This window comes from Erinaceus europaeus, chromosome X (assembly GCF_950295315.1).
Source record: "Erinaceus europaeus chromosome X, mEriEur2.1, whole genome shotgun sequence".
Classification (NCBI taxonomy): Eukaryota; Metazoa; Chordata; class Mammalia; order Eulipotyphla; family Erinaceidae; genus Erinaceus; species Erinaceus europaeus.
The window spans coordinates 46,893,136-46,912,232 of record NC_080185.1 but is presented as its reverse complement, the minus strand read 5'-3'; the positions used below and the strand labels follow the sequence as shown (position 1 = coordinate 46,912,232).

The window sequence follows — 19,097 nt, the reverse complement described above, 5'->3', positions numbered from 1 at the left end:
AATGTGTATTCCAGTTTCTTGGGATGAATGACTCTGAAAATGTCCAATAGTTCTAGTTTATCTATCTCTTCATTTAGCTCCCTTATTTCTTTACTGATTTTATGCCTGGATGATCTGTCAAGTTGAGATAGTGGGGTGTTGAAGTCCCCTACTATGATTGTGTTACTGTTATTATATTGCTGTAGCTCTTTCAGTAGAAGTTTGATGTATTTAGATGGCTTCTCATTGGGTGCATAGATATTAATAATTGTTAAGTCCTCTTGATTGACTGATCCTCTGAGCATTAAGTAGTGTCCATTCCTATCTTTTTTAATCTTATCTATTTTAAAGTCTATCATGTCAGATATGAGGATAGCTGTTCCTGCCTTTTTTTGTGGGCCATTGGCTTGTATGATAGTTTTCCATCCTTTCACTTTAAGTCTGCGTAAAAAAAAGAACATTAATTTTAAATAGTTATCATAAGCCAGAGCTGAGTAGTGCTCTGGTGATAGATAAATAAAATGATTTTTAAGTTTTTAATAGTGATTTAATAATGATTAACAAAATTATAACATAACAGGGGTAAAATTCCAACAGTTCCTACCACCAGAGTTCCATGTCCCATCTTCTCTATTGAAAGCTTCTCTATTTTTTATTATAAAAAATAGTGCTGCAGGTGTTGTTATCACTCCTTTCCCTCTTTTTTATTTTATTATTTTTTAACACCAGAGCACTGCTCAGCTTTGCCATATAGTAGTGCGGGGGATTGAACCTGGAACTTCTTTTAAATTTTTTATTTATAAAAAGGAAATACTGACAAAAACCATAGGATAAGAGGGGTACAACTCCACACAACTCCCACCACCAAAAGTCTGTATCCTACCCCCTCCATTGGAAACTCTCCTATTCTTTATCCCTCTGGGAGCATGGAGCCAGGATCATTATAAAGATATCAAGATATAAAGATCAATATAAAGATATATTTATTTTTAAAAGAAGGAGGTTGGGAAAGATATGTATAGACCTGGGTGAATAGTATAACCAGGGGTTGGTTCACTCATGATAAAGTAAGTCATAATGGCTATGTAAGCAAACTCTAATATCTGAGGCTCCAAGGTCCCAGGTTCAATCCCCCACACCACAGTTAGCTAGAGCTGAGCAGTAAAAAAATAAAAAAATGGGGGTGGGGTGTCAGGCGGTGGCACAGCGGGTTAAGTCCAAAGGAAAACTGCAAGGACCAGCATAAAGATCCCAGTTCGAGCCCCCGGCTCCCCACCTGCAAGGGGGTCACCTCACAGGTGGTGAAGCAGGTCTGCAGTTGTCTATCTTTCTCTCCCCCTCTGTGTCTTCCCCTCCTCTCTCCATTTCTCTGTCCTATCCAGCAACAATGACATCAATAAACACAACAGTGTTAAACAAGGGCAACAAAAGGGAAAATAAATAAATATTTTAAAAAATTTTAAAGAAAGAAAAAATCAAAATAAATTAATAAGTAAAAATAAATAAAGTAATAAAAAATTAAATCAAGTAAAAATAATAATGGTAAAAAAAATAAGTAAAATAAAATCAAGTCATTCCATCCTATTAGAGGAAAAGCAGTACGAAACAGTGAGCTCACCAGTGTCACAATGAGCAGCTTTGAAAAGCCTCATTGAGAAGACTCCAGCGAAATAACAGTAGATGGCCTTGTGTTGTCTTTGATTTCAGACACTCCTGTTCACATAGCTTTATCATCCATCCCAGCTGTTTCTTAACTAAAGTAGAAAACAAAATGGAGGATGTCTTGTAGTGAGTCTATTTCATAAATCCCTAGTCATCTCCTATGTTTTTAATCTTGGTAAATTTAAGGAAGGAAAATTATATGTAAGTTGACTTTTGAGTGTGACTTGAATCAAATATAAAATATGTAGAAGATAAAGGGCAGTGGTCCAGGAGATAACATTGGATAAAACATTGGACTCTCAAGCATGAGGTCCTGAATTCTATCCCGAGGAGCACATGTACCAGAGTGATGGCTGGTTCTCTCTCTCTCTCTCACTCTCTCTCTCTCCTCCTTCTGTCCCTTTCATTAATTAACAAATAAAATATTTTTTGAAAAGAAAGAAAATAAAGGTCACATAACTTTTACAAGACATTGGAAAGTTGGCTTATTCATTTGCAGTTTTACATGCCATTCCCAAGCTTAACTACAACTATGTGAGCACTTACATTAGGATATAATATAGTTAGGATTCTTTTTTATTTTTTACAGACTTTTTTTAATTCCCTTTTGTTGCCCTTGTTTTATTGTTGTAGTTATTATTGTTGTTGTTGTTGTTGGAAAGGACAGAGAGAAATGGAGAGAGGAAGGGGAAGACAGAGAGGGGGAGAGAAAGACAGACACCTGCAGACCTGCTTCACTGCCTGTGAAGCGACTCCCCTGCAGGTGGGGAGCCAGGGTTTAAACCGGAATCCTTATGCCAGTCCTTGCGCTTTGCGCCACCTGCGCTTAACCCACTGCGCTACTGCCCGACTCCCTTACAGTCTTTTTTTTTTTTTTCAATGAATTTATTTTTCAGCTGAAATTGTGACATGAAAGCAACCTAACTTCCTAGCAAATGATCCTTGGTGCAAATGAGCTATAATAATAATAAAAATAAAACATCTCATACACCTCTCTGAATTGGTAGCATTTTGGACAGTTTGTTGTCCTAGTGATATATGGTATGTCAGTGAAGATATACATGCATTTCAGGTTTTAATTAACTAGGCAGTATTTTGCTAAATAAGGGCAAGGTTCAGGTGGAGGAAGAATAGTGAATATTGGTTTTTCATTAAATAGGTAAATAGTTTTCAAAAAGGGTTCTGGGAACAAAATTGATGATTTTTTTTTTTTTTTACTGCTCTCTTCTCAGGTAATCTTTTTATTGTAAAGTCATGTGTCACTTAGTGACTGGGATATATTTTCAGAAATCCATCATTGTAAAAACATTTTAGAGTGTAAGTGCACAAACCTACACAGCTGAGGCATATAGTATCACCTTTTACAAGTACTGTTCTTACATGCAGTCCGATGTTGACTAAAGTCAAATTCTAAGTAACACGTGATTATTTGACTTGGCTTGCCAGTTAAGGCAAATTAAATGAAATTAAAGCTGGACTAAAATTAATGGTGTTAAGTAAAATAGTTCTAACAATTTGAAAATTATCCAGAATGCATGTGTTAGTGCCACATTATTGATACTTATGTGTCCAAATTTTGATGTGAAAGTGATTTTATTAATTATGTTCAACATTTCAAGTAGTTGTTATGTATTCTACAATTTTTCCTCATAAATTACAGATATAGCACAATATCACAGCTAGGAGAATTGAGTAAGTTTGTAAAATGACTTCTTAATATTTCTCCAGATTGGGTCTAGAGCTATGAACAATCAGGATTTAAGAAAGGTACTAGGAAAAGATGGCTTTGTAATAAGGCCACTGACAAAAACACATAAAACAACTTTATCTGCTGCTTATAAAGTACCACTGAAAGTGGATTAGTTACTAAGAAATACCCTCCTGGAAGGAATAGATACATATTTTTAATCTATTTATAAAATGGAAATATTGACAAGACCATAGGATAAGAGGGGTACAGTTCCACAAAATTCCCACCTCCAGAGCTCCGTATCCCATCCCCTCCCTTGAAAGCTTTACTATTCTTTATCCCTCTGGGATTATGAACCAGGGTCATTATGGGGTGCAGAAGGTGGAAGGTCTGGCTTCTGTAACTGCTTCTCCACTGAACATGGGCATTGGTAGATGGATCCATACTCCCAGCTTGTCTCTCCCTTTCCCTAGTGGGGCAGGGCTCTGGGAAGGTGGGGCTCTAGGACACATTGATGAGGTCCGCTGCCCAGGGAAGTCAATACTTTTTTCATCCAAAGTAGTTTGTGCACCTTTTTCTATTATATGTTTCTTTCAATAGAAAACAGTAGACTCATGTGCCCTATGCTCCTGTTTTACTGGCATTGGTTAAATTAACTATGCACATTGGTATATTAGTGGCAAATTTAGGATTCGGTGATTTTCAGTATTTAAGAAATATATAGAGGGGGCTGGGCAGTAGTGCAGCGGGTTAAGCGCACTTGGTGCATGCAAAGTGCAAGTACCAGCACAAGGATCACGGTTCGAGCCCCTGCCACACCTCCTGCAGGGGGGTGCTTCACAAGTGTTGAAGCAGGTCTGCAAGTGTCTTTCTCTACCCCTCTCTGTCTTCCCCTCCTCTCTCCATTTCTCTCTGTCCTATCCAACAACAACAGCAAGGGCAACAAAATGGGGGAAATGGCTTCCAGGAGCAGTGTGTTCATAGTGCAGGCACCAAGCCCTAGTGATAACCCTGGAAACAAAATTTTAAAAGATAATGTTCATTTATTCATACAAGTGGTTACAATAGGACATGAAATTTGCTTTGTTACAACCTGCTCCTCTATCACAGTAGAATTCATAATTTCATGGGACATGCTCTTTATTGGGAAGAGAAGCAGGATTTCATATGTTCATATAAGACAATTATGTAAAACCTCTGTGTTCTCAAGAATGATCTGTTGTTGCCAATTTAACATATTTTTACCTTACTCTGCAAATTTTGATTGGACAAACTCTTACTGAATTACTGCATTTACAAAAAAGTAAAAAAAAAATAGTAGGATTTTATTTTTTGGTTGAGTTATATATTTTCAAGAAAGGAGAGCCTTCAACTCTCTTGCCTCAGGAAAAGAACAAAGCCTTCCATCTTCATAGAAATTTAACAGATTCAGGGCCCGGGTGGGAATGCACCTGGTCGAGTGCACATGTTACAGTGCGCAAGGACTTGGGTTTGATTCCCCAGTCTCCATCTGCAGGGGGGAAGCTTCACGAGTGGTCAAACAGGGCTGCAGGTGTCTCTCTGTCTCTCTCCCTCTCTATCACCCCCTTCCCTCTGAATTTCTGGCTCTCTCTGTCCAATAAAGATAACAAAAAAAGAATACTTTATACAAAAGAAAGAGAAAAAATTAACAGATTCACCTATGTATTTGAACCCTACTAGTTTTGACTTAAAGCAGATTCAGTGCGTGTGGCACTTAATGTTCTTGACCCATGTGTGCAATTGACTTTCTAGCGCTTCGTTTGCAGTAGCGGTGTTCTGGCATTTGTTTTAAATGCTCAAGTCTGGTTTTCTATGTCTTTTAGCACTCATCACCTTTGGGAGGGTGGTGGATATATAGGTAATTGGAATATAAAAGACAAACATGCTTCGCTGTTGGCTTCATTTGAAATTAATTGTGAATCAGCAGCCTGTTTTAATTAATAGATTTTCCAAGAAGTGAAAAGCAGCGATATTGCCAAAACCTTCCGCAAGGCAATCAACAGAAAAGAAGGGATTTGCGCCCTGGGAGGAACATCTGAATTGTCTAGTGAAGGAACACAGCATTCTTACTCAGGTAATAGTTTCATGTGCAAAATTTTTGTACAATAAGCTGGGTGCCTGCTATAATGTCAATGAGGGATTCTAGAAGAAACCTCAGACTCTCATGCCTAAGGCTCCAAAGTCCCAGGTTCAATCCACTGGGACCACCATTAGCCAGAACTGAGCAGTGCTCTGGTAAAAAAAATATATAGATAGATAGGTAGATTATATATATAATCTCTAAATTAAGAATACAGGTACGGGAGTCGGGCTGTAGCGCAGCGGGTTAAGCGCAGGTGGCGCAAAGCACAAGGACCGGCATAAGGATCCCGGTTCGAGCCCCAGCTCCCCACCTGCAGGGGAGTCGCTTCACAGGCGGTGAAGCAGGTCTGCAGGTGTCTATCTTTCTCTCCTCCTCTCTGTCTTCCCCTCCTCTCTCCATTTCTCTCTGTCCTGTCCAACAATGACAACAACAATAATAACTACAACAATAAAAACAACAAGGGCAACAAAGGGAATAAATAAAATAAATATTAAAAAAAAATTAAAAAAAAAAAAGAATACAGGTACATCTGTTAGACTTGGAACTGATAGTTGCCATAAATGTTTTTTTTTTTTTTTTTTTGCTACATGGTTATTGATGAAGCTCAGTGCAGGGGTGAGAGAGACGTGCAGCTCTTCTGATCCTAAAACTTTTCCCCTGCAGGTAGGGTCTAGAGCTTGAATTTCATGGTAATGTGTGTACTGTACCCAGTGCACCACTGCCCAGCCCGTATAAGTATTTTTGTATGGTTTTGTTAGCTCTTAAAACACATGAGACAATATATGTAAATATAAACATATTTTTACAGAGATATTCTGTAGAACAATTTTATAATTCCATAACATCCCTAATTCTCATTTACCCTGTTGTTTCTATTATTTTTATTAATTTTGGCATTCTGATAACTGCTGTGTTGCATGTTTACCTGGGTTTACAGAGTAGATAACCAGTTTTGCCACACAGTAACATTCCAAGCTACTGTACAACTATTTTAGGCTTTTAAGTCAAATATCTAACTTAGGGTATAAGCTAATGTCTAGTTATTTAATGTAATTTTAGAGGAAGAAAAATATGCTTTTGTTAACTGGATAAACAAAGCTTTGGAAAATGATCCTGATTGCCGACACGTTATACCAATGAACCCAAATACTGATGACCTATTCAAAGCTGTCGGTGATGGAATTGTGCTTTGGTAAGATGGTTACTTATTTTATATCTGTATTTTCAAAAATGAATTATTTTATATAGTTGTTATCAATGTTTCTGGATGGTTGACTATTTCACCTTAGTAAATAACTAGAATTAGAAGTTACCTATGGTCTTTCTACTTCATTTATTCTCTAAAGGCTTGTCTTCAAAAGTACCTCTGGAATATGAATCTAAAACTCGACATTTTAGCGACCTGGGAGGTGGCTCAGTGAAATAAGCATTAGATCCCGAAGTGTCCCAAGTTCAGTCCTTGGTATTGCATGTGACAGAATAAGGTTCTAGTTCTTCTCCTGCTTTCTCTCTCTCTCTCTCTCTCTCTTTCTCTCTCTCTCTCACACACACACACACACACACACACACACACACACACACACACGTACGTCTTTAAAAAAATAAAACTCACAATTTTAGACAGGATAAGGGAGCTCTCAGTTTCCAGTTGCTTTTCTTCACTGAGTAAGCAGAGCATTATAACTTTGATGAACTTTATGCCAGTATTCTTAGTTCTAAAGTAGCAGTCATTAGGGACAGGGTAGGGGAGGTATACCTGATTGAGTGCACTTGTTACAATGTGCAAGGACCTGAGTTTGAGCCTCTGGTCTCTGCCTGCAGGAGGAAAAGCTTTGCAAGTGGTGAAGGAGTGTTACAGGTCTCTCTCTGTCTCTCTTCCTCTCTATTACCCCCTTCCCTCTCAATCAGTTTCTGTATGTCTCAATCCAATAAATAAATAAAGACTAAAAAATTATTTAAGTAAATTTAGAAAGTAAAGTAGCAGTCATTTCCAAAATTAAGAGGCCCCACTTTTTTTTTTTTTAATGGAAAACTTTTATTTTTTTTAATTTTTTTTTTAAATTTTTTATTTAAGAAAGGATTAGTGAACAAAAGCATAAGGTAGGAGGGGTACAACTCCACACAATTCCCACCACCCAATCCCCATAACCTACTCCCTCCCATGGTAGTTTTCCCATTCTCTATCCCTCTGGGAGCATGGACCCAGGGTCGTTGAGGGTTGCAGAAGGTAGAAGGTCTGGCTTCTGTAGTTGCTTCCCTGCTGAACATGGGCGTTGACTGGTCGGTCCATACCCCCAGTCTGCCTCTCTCTTTCCCTAGTAGGGTGTGTCTCTGGGGAAGCTGAGCTCCAGGACACATTGGTGGGGTCTTCAATCCAGGGAAGCCTAGCCAGCATCCTGGTGGCATCTGGAACCTGGTGATTGAAAAGAGAGTTAACATATGAAGCCAAACAATTTGTTGAGCAATCATGGATCCCAAGCTTGGAATAGTGGAGAGGAAGTGTTAGGGAGGTACTCACTGCAAACTCTAGTGTAATCCTGCTTTCAGGTATATATTTTGCAGTAGTTTATGGATACGTGTGCACATAAGCTCTCTCTCACAGAAACTGGTGTATATCTAGGTTATGGGACTTTGTTAGAAAGTGAACTACCTGAGATGAAATTAGAGTGTACTATTAAAGGAAAGGTCTCACCCGAGTAATGAAGCTGAAGGGTTGTCATTCCACACGTGAAGTCTCTGGATACAGTCTGAGGTGAAGCATGTTGAAATGGCAATCATTGCTTTGGTTAGGTTGTGATCGGCGGATGCAATATTATTTGGTTTGGATTGGGAGATGTATACGGGAAAGTGGGCCCTACCCAAGGGTTCCAGGACTGGGGGAAGTAGGGGCTCTATAGTGAAGATGTGAGGTTCCTGCTGTCTTAGGGTTCAAAATTGTCTTTTTGAGGCCCCACTTTCATTCTCACTATTCTTTCTCAAAGGAAAAAAAAAATGTCACGCAGCCAACAATATCTTGGCAGAAAAGATAGATTATCTTTACGCTGCCAATTGATGTTGCTGTATAGAAAAGACAGTACAATACTGTCTAAGTGAAGACTTCATAACCAGTAATCTGCCTGACTAGTAATCTGCTCTGCCACTCAGTAACTTTGTAACTGTAATGATACTCAACCCTCTTATATCTGTTTCCATCTATTATAATCCTCAGGTGACAATGCTCAATACATAAAATCATTTTGCTTTTTAATAACACTGTTTAGGTTGTTTGAAAAACTGATTTAAACATTGTGTGTCATCTCCTTTTTTCAAAAAAGTGTGTGTGTGTGTACGCGCACACACACATATATATAAATGGGCAAGAGAAAAACTAGAGCACTACCCAGCTCTGAAATATGGTAGTGTCAAGGATGGGGTTCTGAAACCTCAGGTATCCAAGTCCTGTACCCTAATGTTTAGCTATCTCACTGGCCCTTCTTCTTTTTTTTTTTTTTCCTTCTTACTAGTTATTTAACTTTGGCTTACAAAACTCTTAAGATTTCAAAGATACGGTTTCACACTTATGCATGTGTGTCTATAACTCATCACATCACCAATAGAGTTCCCTCTGTGATTTAATAGTGAGAGATATCCATGATACTGTTTATTTATTCAATATTTAAATTTTGCACGAAAAGATATACAGTGTCACAAATTCTAATTTTTACTACTTTGACCTTTGTTTTGCTCACCAATATGTTACCAGCACCAAATATATAATGCTTAGTTTGTCATTTAAGTGGTCATTAAATATCTGGGGAATGATCAGAGTAAGTAACTTTACATTTATAATTAATTCTTGTTTAAGTTATATTATATTATATTCATTCATGAGAGAGAAAGAGAGAGAGAGAGAAAAGAGAGAGAGAACACCAGAGCATCATACTAACATGTGTGATGCTGGAGCTCAAACTTGGGACCTTATGCACATGAGTTCAACACTACTCACTGTGCTACCTCCCGGGCTGCTCTCCTAATTTCTGTTTTTGTGTCACCAGGCCTTCAGTCCAGGCTGACTTTTTCACAGAGATAGAGAGACAGACGGGGAAAGAGAGAGAAAGACACCATAGCACCAGAACTGCCATAGTGCAGTAGTCACAAGGCTTGAACCGGGATCATGTATAATGGCAAAGCAAGCCCACTATCCATGTGAGCTATTTTGCCAAACCTCTAAGTCTTAATTGTGAATTATATAATTTAGAGAAGACAGTTTCAGTATGTGATATTATCTAGTTTTAGCCAAAAAAAAATTTTTTTCAGTAGCAGAGTTATCCATTGTAAGGTAATGTCTTAAAAATGAGAAAATATACCTTAATTCCTTAGAGATATCCAATTACTATAAACATTTGGTCTTTTTCATATGTACAGTTTCTTGATGATCAATATGATATTATAAATATATATAATTGCACAATATATAACATAATAATGGATAATAAATAAAATAATATCTAAATAAATATTAATGTAATATATAACATTTATTTTTGTCTGAGTATATAAGATCTAAAATATTTAAGCCCTAAAGTATTTATGATTATTTATAAAGTCTACAAATAATCCACTTCATTATTAAATGTTTGTTTCAGTAAAATGATCAACCTTTCAGTTCCTGATACAATTGATGAAAGAGCAATAAACAAGAAGAAACTTACACCCTTCATCATTCAGGTATGCATGGTTGTCAGGGCCCATTCTAAAGACTATGGGATCTGAGCTTTGTAGCTTCTCGTTTAATTCTTTAACAGCTCTGATTTAAGATTATTAATCAGATTTTAGAGTTGACAGTTTTCCAGCTTGACCAAGGTCAGTGTTGAAACTGAAGTTAAAGCCCTATCTGTAAACCTAAGTTCTTTGTATTATATACTCTGTTCAGATATGTAGAAATAAGCAAACCGTTAAAATCTTACTTAGCGAGTTTAAAAATGGAGCAATTCTCATCTCACTAGTGGTTATTATTGGGCTGTCGGAAAAGCCATGACACATTTTTGCACAAAAAAATAAAAACATAGAAAAAATATGTTATGACTTTTCCTACAATGCAATAGAGAGCAGTTTTCTCAGGCAAGGGTAACACCTCTCTGGATGTAGAAATTGTTACCTTCCAGAACTCTTTGAACTATGTACAACAGAACTCTCATTTGGGTATTTTTAGAAATTCAACACTTAACCCACATGAGTATACTTGCCAGAGTCACTGAGCCATTTCATTTCCCTTATTGTATAGTGAGTTAGCTTCTTATAGAATTTTAGAAAAGCAGTAAGACTGAAGTTTTTGTGTTTTTTTTTTAAGACTATGTTTTAACTATGTTTTTAACCCCCCAAAGTCTGGAAATTGTTTGCTCTGACTGAAGTAAGGATATGTTTTAAGTGAAGAAAGAAGAAAACCTTTAAAAAATGGAAAGGTCAAGAAACACATGTATAAATTGGCTGTCTTACAGGAAAACTTGAACTTGGCACTGAACTCTGCTTCTGCCATTGGGTGTCACGTTGTGAACATTGGTGCAGAAGATTTGCGGGCTGGGAAACCTCATCTGGTTTTGGGACTGCTTTGGCAGATCATTAAGATTGGTTTGTTCGCTGACATTGAATTGAGCCGGAATGAAGGTAATAGGGAAATCTTTATTCTGAAAGTAGTTTATTGTTTTGTTTTTTGTTTTTTTCTTTTCCTAGTCATGCAGACTGTCATGTTTTTGCTTAATTGCAGTGATTAGATAATAACTGGAATTAACATAAGGTAATGCTATGGTGTTATTCAGGAAAACAACCTAATTATAACTTTCGTCTTGGTAGTAATTAACATGTGTGTCTGACACTTTAGAATTCGTTTAACAATAAAGGCCTAAAAGCACAGAGAGTTTAAGGAACTTTTGCCAAGGTCCCCAAATTTGACATTTATTATATTTTTTTCTGCTTTTCCCACATAACCTTTATCCCATCACCACACTCAACTCTACGCTGGGTACCATAGCTGGTTTTTACTACCTTGATTTTTTTTTTTATTTTATTTATCTGGATAGAGACAGAAGGGAAAAAGTAAAAGAGATCCCTGCAGCACTGCTTCAGTACTGGTGAAGCTTGCCCCCTGCAGTGGGTATCAGAGCCTTGAACCTGGGTACACTTGTAACACTTAGGCTCAATGAGGCTGCACCACCGCTTAGCCCCAATTTTTTTTATGGCTTTTCATATCCTATTGTAGAGTTAGATGCTTCAGACATATTCTGACCTGCCCTTGGTGATCACATTTTTTTCTTGTCCAGCAAAGGCATCATCCTGCTAACAACTTAGAAATCTTTTTGGTCACATCATGGCTTTATAGAATGTGTAAGCAAATGCAATAGAACTGTCCTGTAATCCTAAGAAATACTAACTATGGAAATTTTAAATACTAAGCATAACTCCGAATATTTATATTTTATTCCAAAAATCACCATCTCTATCATCCATTACTTGGGAACAAGAACATATATTTGGGAACAAGAACATATATCAGCCTATCTAAGGTTCATAGTGGTCTATCATTTTTCACTGCACATTTACTCATAACAAAACTTTTTTTTGCATTCCAGACTTTGTTACACTTATATTTTCAATCTATTCAAAGGTACCTGTACAAATCATAATATTCTTATTGCTAGCCTTCCTCAGAACAGTGCTTGTGTTATTTAAAAAAAAACCCTTATGTTAATTAAAACAAGAGAAAGAGACAGCAAAGAAAATTTATATTGGCTTATGTAGCAAATCAAATCATTTATGTGTGACAAGGTTTGAGGTGCATAGATTTCCAGCTATTTAATCCTTTCTAGTCTTTTCCTTGATGGAGATGGGGAGGCGGAGGGTTCTATACAAAGGACTATGATGCCTCTGCCTTTGCATCCCTCTCTGAGGGATGACAGTATGTGAAAATGAAATGAAATGTCAAAAATGACAGTATGTGAAGCTGAATTTGTGAAAGGTGGAATTTGTCTGCTATGGGTAATACTTAAAATCCATTGATAATCAAGCAGTTTTAGTCCTCTTGTGAAATACAAGCCTTTTATTTTGTGGGAGGCGATTATTATATAGAGACTACACAACTTCATATATATAAATTCTTGGTGGGGGCCAAGGATATACCTCAGTGATAAGTTACACCTTCACATGTATGAGAGCCCAGGTTCAATACCCTCCTTATTTATCCATTAAAATAGATAACTTACTAAGTAATAGATCATTGACTTCAACCATTCAATTCAACAGTAAGAGATACTTGGCAGTATTTACAAGTTAAATTACATAGAAAACATGCAGTTGAATTATATTCCTTTAGAAATAGGTTTATCCTTTCAAGAATTAATTATTAAATACAAATACCATAGTCGTTCTGTATTCCCTTATAGGTTAACTTAAAAGCTCCAAAATCAGGAGTCGGGCGGTAGCGCAGCAGGTTAAGTGCATGTCGCACAAAGCACAAGGACCGATGTAAGGATCCCGGTTCGAGGCCCCGGCTCCTCACCTGCAGGGGAGTCGCTTCACAGGTGGTGAAGCAGGTCTGCAGGTGTCTGTCTTTCTCTCCCCCTCTCTGTCTTCCCTTCCTCTCTCCATTTCTCTCTGTCCTAACAACAACATCAATAACAATAACTATAACAACAATGGAAAAACAAGGGCAACAAAAGGGAAAATAAATAAATAAATAAATATTAAAAAATAAAAAGCTCTAAAATCTTTGGACTTTCTGTTTTTCTTTTTAACCAGAGCACTGATCAGCTCTGGTTTATTTATGGTGGTGTGGGGAATTGAACCTGGGACCTTGGAGCCTTAGGCATGCCAGTCTTTTTGCATAACTACCCCCTCCCAAAAGCTCAAAATCTTTAACTTCCCCCACCCAGTCTCTGGTTTTAATATTATCAAACAAGAAAAGCATATATAAATATATGACAAAATGTGAAAATGATAACTTTGAAAGTTATAATGTACTTGGTATTTGGAAATGAAGATTAGATGGCCTGGGGAGACAGCATAATGGTATGCAAAAGACTTTCATGCCTGAAGCTCAGAGGTCCCAGGTTCAGTCACCTGTACCACCATAAGCCAGAGCTGAGCAGTGCTCTGGTCTCAGCCCCTCTCCTCTCTCTCTCTCTCCCTCCCTCTCTCTCTCCCTCTCTCTCTCCCTCTCCCTCCCTCCCTCTCTCCCCCTCCCTACCTCCCTCTCTCCCTCTCTCTCTCTCCCTCCCTACCTCCCTCTCTCCCTCTCTCTCTCTCCCTCCCTCCCTCCCTACCTCCCTCTCTCCCTCTCTCCCTCTCCTTCTCCCTTTCTCCCCTTCCTCCCTCCCTCTCTCCCTCTCTCTCCCTCTCCCTTTCCCCCTCTCTATCTCTCTCCTCTCTACCTCTCTCTCATTAAAATATATTGGGTCAGGCAGTGGCACACTCGGTTAAGCACTCACATTATAGTGTGCAAGGACCCAGGTTCAAGCCCCTGGTCTCCACCTGCAGGGGGAAATTTTCACAAGTGGTAAAGCCAGGCTGCAGGTGTCTCTTTATCTCTCTCTATCTATCTCCTTTCTCAATTTCTCACTGTCCCTATCCAATAATAAATTTAAATAAAATAAAATAATATAAGAATATTTTAGAGAATAGATTATATATATTTGCTATATATTCTCATACAGTATACCTATAACATCTTAGAATTACCTACCCGACACATTTATCTTTTATTTGAATTATAATGAGTACTTAATAACCAGTTACTAAGTTGTACTATCAATAATCCTGACATTTCTATTATTTCATAAGGTGTCAGAAGACCAAATGAACTTGTAATGGCCAGTTTCTTACAGTATATTGGTTCTGATTTTATTTTCATGTAGCCTTGGCTGCTTTACTCCGAGATGGTGAGACTTTGGAGGAGCTTATGAAATTGTCTCCAGAAGAGCTTCTGCTTAGATGGGCAAACTTTCATTTGGAAAATTCAGGCTGGCAAAAGATCAATAACTTTAGTGCTGATATCAAGGTAACTATTCAGACTGCTAGGGGATATAATAACGGGGAGATTTCATCCCAGAAAGACAGTGCTCTCAGCACATCACTAAGCCTTGTTGCTCTTGACCCTGAAGACAGATTTTAATAAAGAAATAGATCTAGTTGGGGCTAGGTGGTGGCGCACCTGGTTGAGCACATGTATTACAATGCACAAGGACCCAAGTTCAAGCCCCCTGTCCCCACCTGCAGGAGAAAAGCTTTGTGAGTGGTGAAGTGGTGCTGCAGGTGTCTCTCTGTCTCTCTCCCTCGCTATCCCTCTCTTATCTGGCTGTCTCTATCCAATAAATAAAGATTTAAAAAAAATTTAAAAAGAAATAGAAATAGATCTAGTTAAGAAGCACTACCATCAAGTCTGGCTTTCATTCCATGGGAGAAGGTACGAAGTGTTCTAGTCCTACCTAACATTCTGTATTTTCCTACTGTTGAACATAGTAGTATAAAAGGATGGGTTGTAACTGTACTACCCCTCACTGCCTTTCTCAGGCCTTAGTCTACCTGTAAGTTAAATACCTAGAGAAGAAAGATCCCCTCACTCCTTCTTCCCCCTGCTCTCCTTTTATATATTCCCATTTGTGGATGTAGAGGACTTCTTATATCCCCAGTGCCAGCGTCTTCCTGCAAAAGCACACCTCTAACACACAATACCTGAGAAATAAAAAAAAATGTGTAGTTGTTTCCTTGTGTTGGGTTAAATTTTGGCACGCACTGCTCACCATGAATAGTAGTGGCAAAATAGCGAGGGAGGGAGCCATTGATAGCATTCACTTGCCACATGTGTGTTGCCTCTGGCTTTTCAGGGAAAGAGGGTCAGAATGACTACAGCAAATAGCATGAAGGTCTCATTGACTTGACTCCATAATCTAGATGCTGGGACCCAGGGGATGAACTTGGGTATCTCACCTGAGGTCATTGGTCAATAGGGCTATGGAAATGATGTTCTGTAATCGTATTGATTTGTTCATTTGGGAGAGAAAACGGGATGTTTGCACTACTTTCACCAGTGACCAGACTAGCCTCCCAGAGTATAATTACGCAACATGTTTAGACAAGTATATTTGACTTCATATGCTAGATATGTTCTCAAAAATCACTTGTAAATGGAGTACCCATTGTAGGAATGAAATTTTTAATATTTATTTATTAGATAGAGAAATTGAGGGAGGGAAGGGGAAGGAGAGAAAAACAGAGAGAGAGAGACCGAGACCTGCAGTGTTGCTTCATCACTAGTGAAACTTCGTCCCTGTAAGTAACGGATCTGGGACTTAAACTTGGGTCCTTGTACATGATAATGTATGCATTCAAGCAGGTACATCACCGTTTTGCCATGAGTAACACATTTTTTATTTCTTTATTGGGAGATTAATGTTTTACATTCAACAGTAAATACAGTAGTTTGTACATGCATAACATTTCTGAGTTTTCCACATAACAATACAACCCCCACTAGGTCCCCTGTCATCCTTTTTGGACCTATACTCTCCCCCTACACACACACATCCCAGAGTCATTTACTTTGGTGCAATACACCAACTCCAGTTCAAGTTCTGCTTGTGGAGAAATACATTTTTAAATGTGCAAAAATGGCATTTCTGTAATGACGCTTGGCTTTGAATTTGTTCAAAAGCAGGGAGTTTTCACTAATATGAGCATTGCCTATAGCCAAGTTCAAATTTTCACATATAAAGCCCTTTCCAGGGTGGTAAATATAGACTCAAACTAGACTGCTCTTTACCTATTCTCAGATATGTATCATTAAGTTATGAATTAACTATGTCTTCAGTAGATATCTATAAGTAAATGCACTTTTACAACAGTAATGCCATACTTGTTAGGAGGTAGGTCCTATGAGCACTCAGGGTTGAATCTCAATTTGCATTTCATCTCCTGGTCTCAAGAGGTTTTTGGTTTTTTTAGTATTTTTTATTTTATTTACTTATTTTTTAATTTTTATTTATAAAAACAAAACACTGATTAAAAAATACACAGGGGTACAACTGCACACAATTCCCACCACCAGAACTCCGTATCCCATCCCCTCCCGATAGCTTTCCTATTCTTTATCCCTCTGGGAATATGGACCCAGGGTCATTATGGGGTACAGAAGGTGGAAGGTCTGGCTTCTGTAATTGCTTCCCCGCTGAACATGGGTGTTGGCAGGTCCATACTCCCAGCCTGTCTCTCTCATTCCCTAGTGGGGCAGGGTTCTGGGGAAGTGGGGCTCCAGGACACATTGGTGGGGTCGTCTGCCCAGGGAAGTCCGGTTGGCATCATGGTATCATCTGGAACCCGGTGGCTGAAAAAAGAGTTAACATATAGAGCCAAACAAATTGTTGACCAATCATGAACCTAAAGGCTGGAAAAGTTCATATGAAGAGTTGGGGGGTCCTATTTTAGTTATATTCAAAGAGCCCATGACTTCAGCACTATTCAGCTCTGGCTTGTGGTGCGGGGGGGGGGGGGGGGGGGGGTTTGAACCTGGGACGCTGGAGCCTCGGGCCTAAGAGTCTGTTTTGCATAACCATTATGCTATCTGCTCTCCTCCCTGAAATGGTTTTTATTCATCTGCTTTCCCTCTTAGACTAGGTTAAGGCACCACATATAAAACTCACTTTAAAAGGGCCAGGCAGTGGCAAACTGGATAGGGTACACAAGTTACAATGCTCGGGGACCTGGTTTCAAGCCCCCCAGTCCATACCTGCAGGGAGGAAGCTATGCAAACAGTGAAACAATGCTACAAATGTCTCTCTTTCTCTCAGTCTCTGTCTCCTCCTTGCCTCTCGGTTTTTCTCTGTCCAATAAATGAATGTATAACTAAATACATCTGGGCTGTGGAAGTACCATAATGGTTTTGCAAAACGCTTCCATGCCTGGTGCTCTGATTCTAGATTCAATCTCTAGCACCACCGTAAGCCAGAGCTGAGCAGAGCTCTGTTCTCTTTTCTTGCTGTCTGTATTTATTTCATTAAAATAAAAACATTATTTAAATTACATTTTAAAATAATCATTTTTTAACAAAGCTTTCTTGGTTAACTTAGATGAAGCAAGCAGAAATTTTTTTATTTATTTATTTTTTAATTTTACAAAATTGGATGTCAACAGGAGTTTAAATCCACTAAGGATTCCCCTAAGGTTGTAGACATGGGCCAACCATCATCTTTACAACTATCTGTCCACATTTATACATAATTGGCCCCTTTTTTCCCTGATCCAATCCTCTGTTCCCTCCAGGCTACTCATGACAACATTACTACCTCCATATGTCCCTCTCCTTTTCCTTCTCTCTCTCTGGGTGCTGATGGAGCTGGAGTTCAGAGTCCTCTTACCTTCATCCTATCACTTCTCCCCTGCTGGAAGTATGGATTAAGGTTGTTTTGGGGGTACAAAAGGTAGAAGTTCTGGCTTCTGTAATTGCTTCTCCACTGAACATGGACATTGGCAGGTCAATCCATACCCCCAGCCTGTCAGAAATTTCTATTTGGTAGGTCTGGGGTTGGACTTAGTAATTTGCACATGATCTATAGAACTTACTCTGAGGTCTGGGGTTGGACTTAGTAATTTGCACATGATCTATAGAACTTACTCTGAGAAATACTCCTTTATAGTTTATCAGGACTTTCTGGCAAAATGGTCATAGCTGGGAAAGTTATCTTCAGATATAGCAGGATTAAGGACATTTCACTCCAGTTCCTATCCTCTAGTATTCCAGCGAAACAGAATTTTCCTTGACACATGTTAGCGGGCTTTATGGAAGTGTTTTTAGTGGTATTGGTGGGATTTCAAGTTGTAGTATATGGCATATTTACGCATCCTGAACTCATCCAGCTCAGCTTTAGTATGGACCGTGCTGGCTTGTTTTATAACTGAGGGGAGAGAGGGGGTTAGGGTTCCAAGTAAAATGTTCAAATGATGAAAGTTCAGGGCTAAAACCAAAAAGTCACTCCTCCTGTGCATACGCATGTTCAGATGGTTTGATTAAAGGGTCACATGTTATCTATACAAACATTCTTTAATGTTTTTCATTTTAAAAAATTTTGTCCTTAAGGACCAGTGTAAGGATCCTGGTTCGAGTCCCCGGCTCCTCGCCTTCAAGGGAGTCGCTTCACAAGCAGTGAAGCAGGTCTACAGGTGTCTATCTTTCTCTCCCCCTCTCTGTCTTCCCCTCCTCTTTCCAGTTCTCTCTGTTCTATCCAGCAACAACATAAGTAACTACAAGAATAAAACAACAAGGGCAACAACAGGGAATAAATAAATCAATATTTAAAAGAAAAAAAGATTTAAAAATTTTGTCACCAAAAATAAAAATTTTTTTTTTTGGTCACAAACTTGCCAAAAAAAAACCTCAAAGTGATTCTGAAAACTAAGGTGGGGAAGAGAAGGAAGGGAGTAAGACAGAGGGTATAGGCATAGGGATAAATTAAATGCTTGAACACAATCTTTTCTTCATGGATTAGGTTATATATATTGTATTTTTTTTTTGTCATGGTATAATCTGTTTCTTTTCTCTTTCCCTATGCTTCCTGGATTTCTGCCCTACTACTTGTTTTCTCTGACTTGTTATACCTACCAAGCTTTTTGACTTCAGTAATTCAGTTAAGGTACAGAACT

At 38.4% G+C, this 19,097-nt stretch overlaps 1 protein-coding gene across 6 annotated transcripts in view; it reads left to right on the top strand.

The window, feature by feature from the left end:
* The window catches only part of PLS3 (plastin 3), a 105,728-nt gene that overhangs the window by 71,129 nt on the left and 15,502 nt on the right, over positions 1 to 19,097 (top strand). For all 6 annotated transcript variants that reach the window (XM_060182804.1, XM_060182808.1, XM_060182806.1 and 3 more), the window contains exons 4-8: positions 5,297 to 5,426; positions 6,495 to 6,627; positions 10,061 to 10,142; positions 10,913 to 11,078; positions 14,321 to 14,463. In XM_060182804.1, coding sequence (XP_060038787.1) covers positions 5,297 to 5,426; positions 6,495 to 6,627; positions 10,061 to 10,142; positions 10,913 to 11,078; positions 14,321 to 14,463 — 654 coding nt within the window. The remainder of the gene's footprint in view (positions 1 to 5,296; positions 5,427 to 6,494; positions 6,628 to 10,060; positions 10,143 to 10,912; positions 11,079 to 14,320; positions 14,464 to 19,097) is intronic.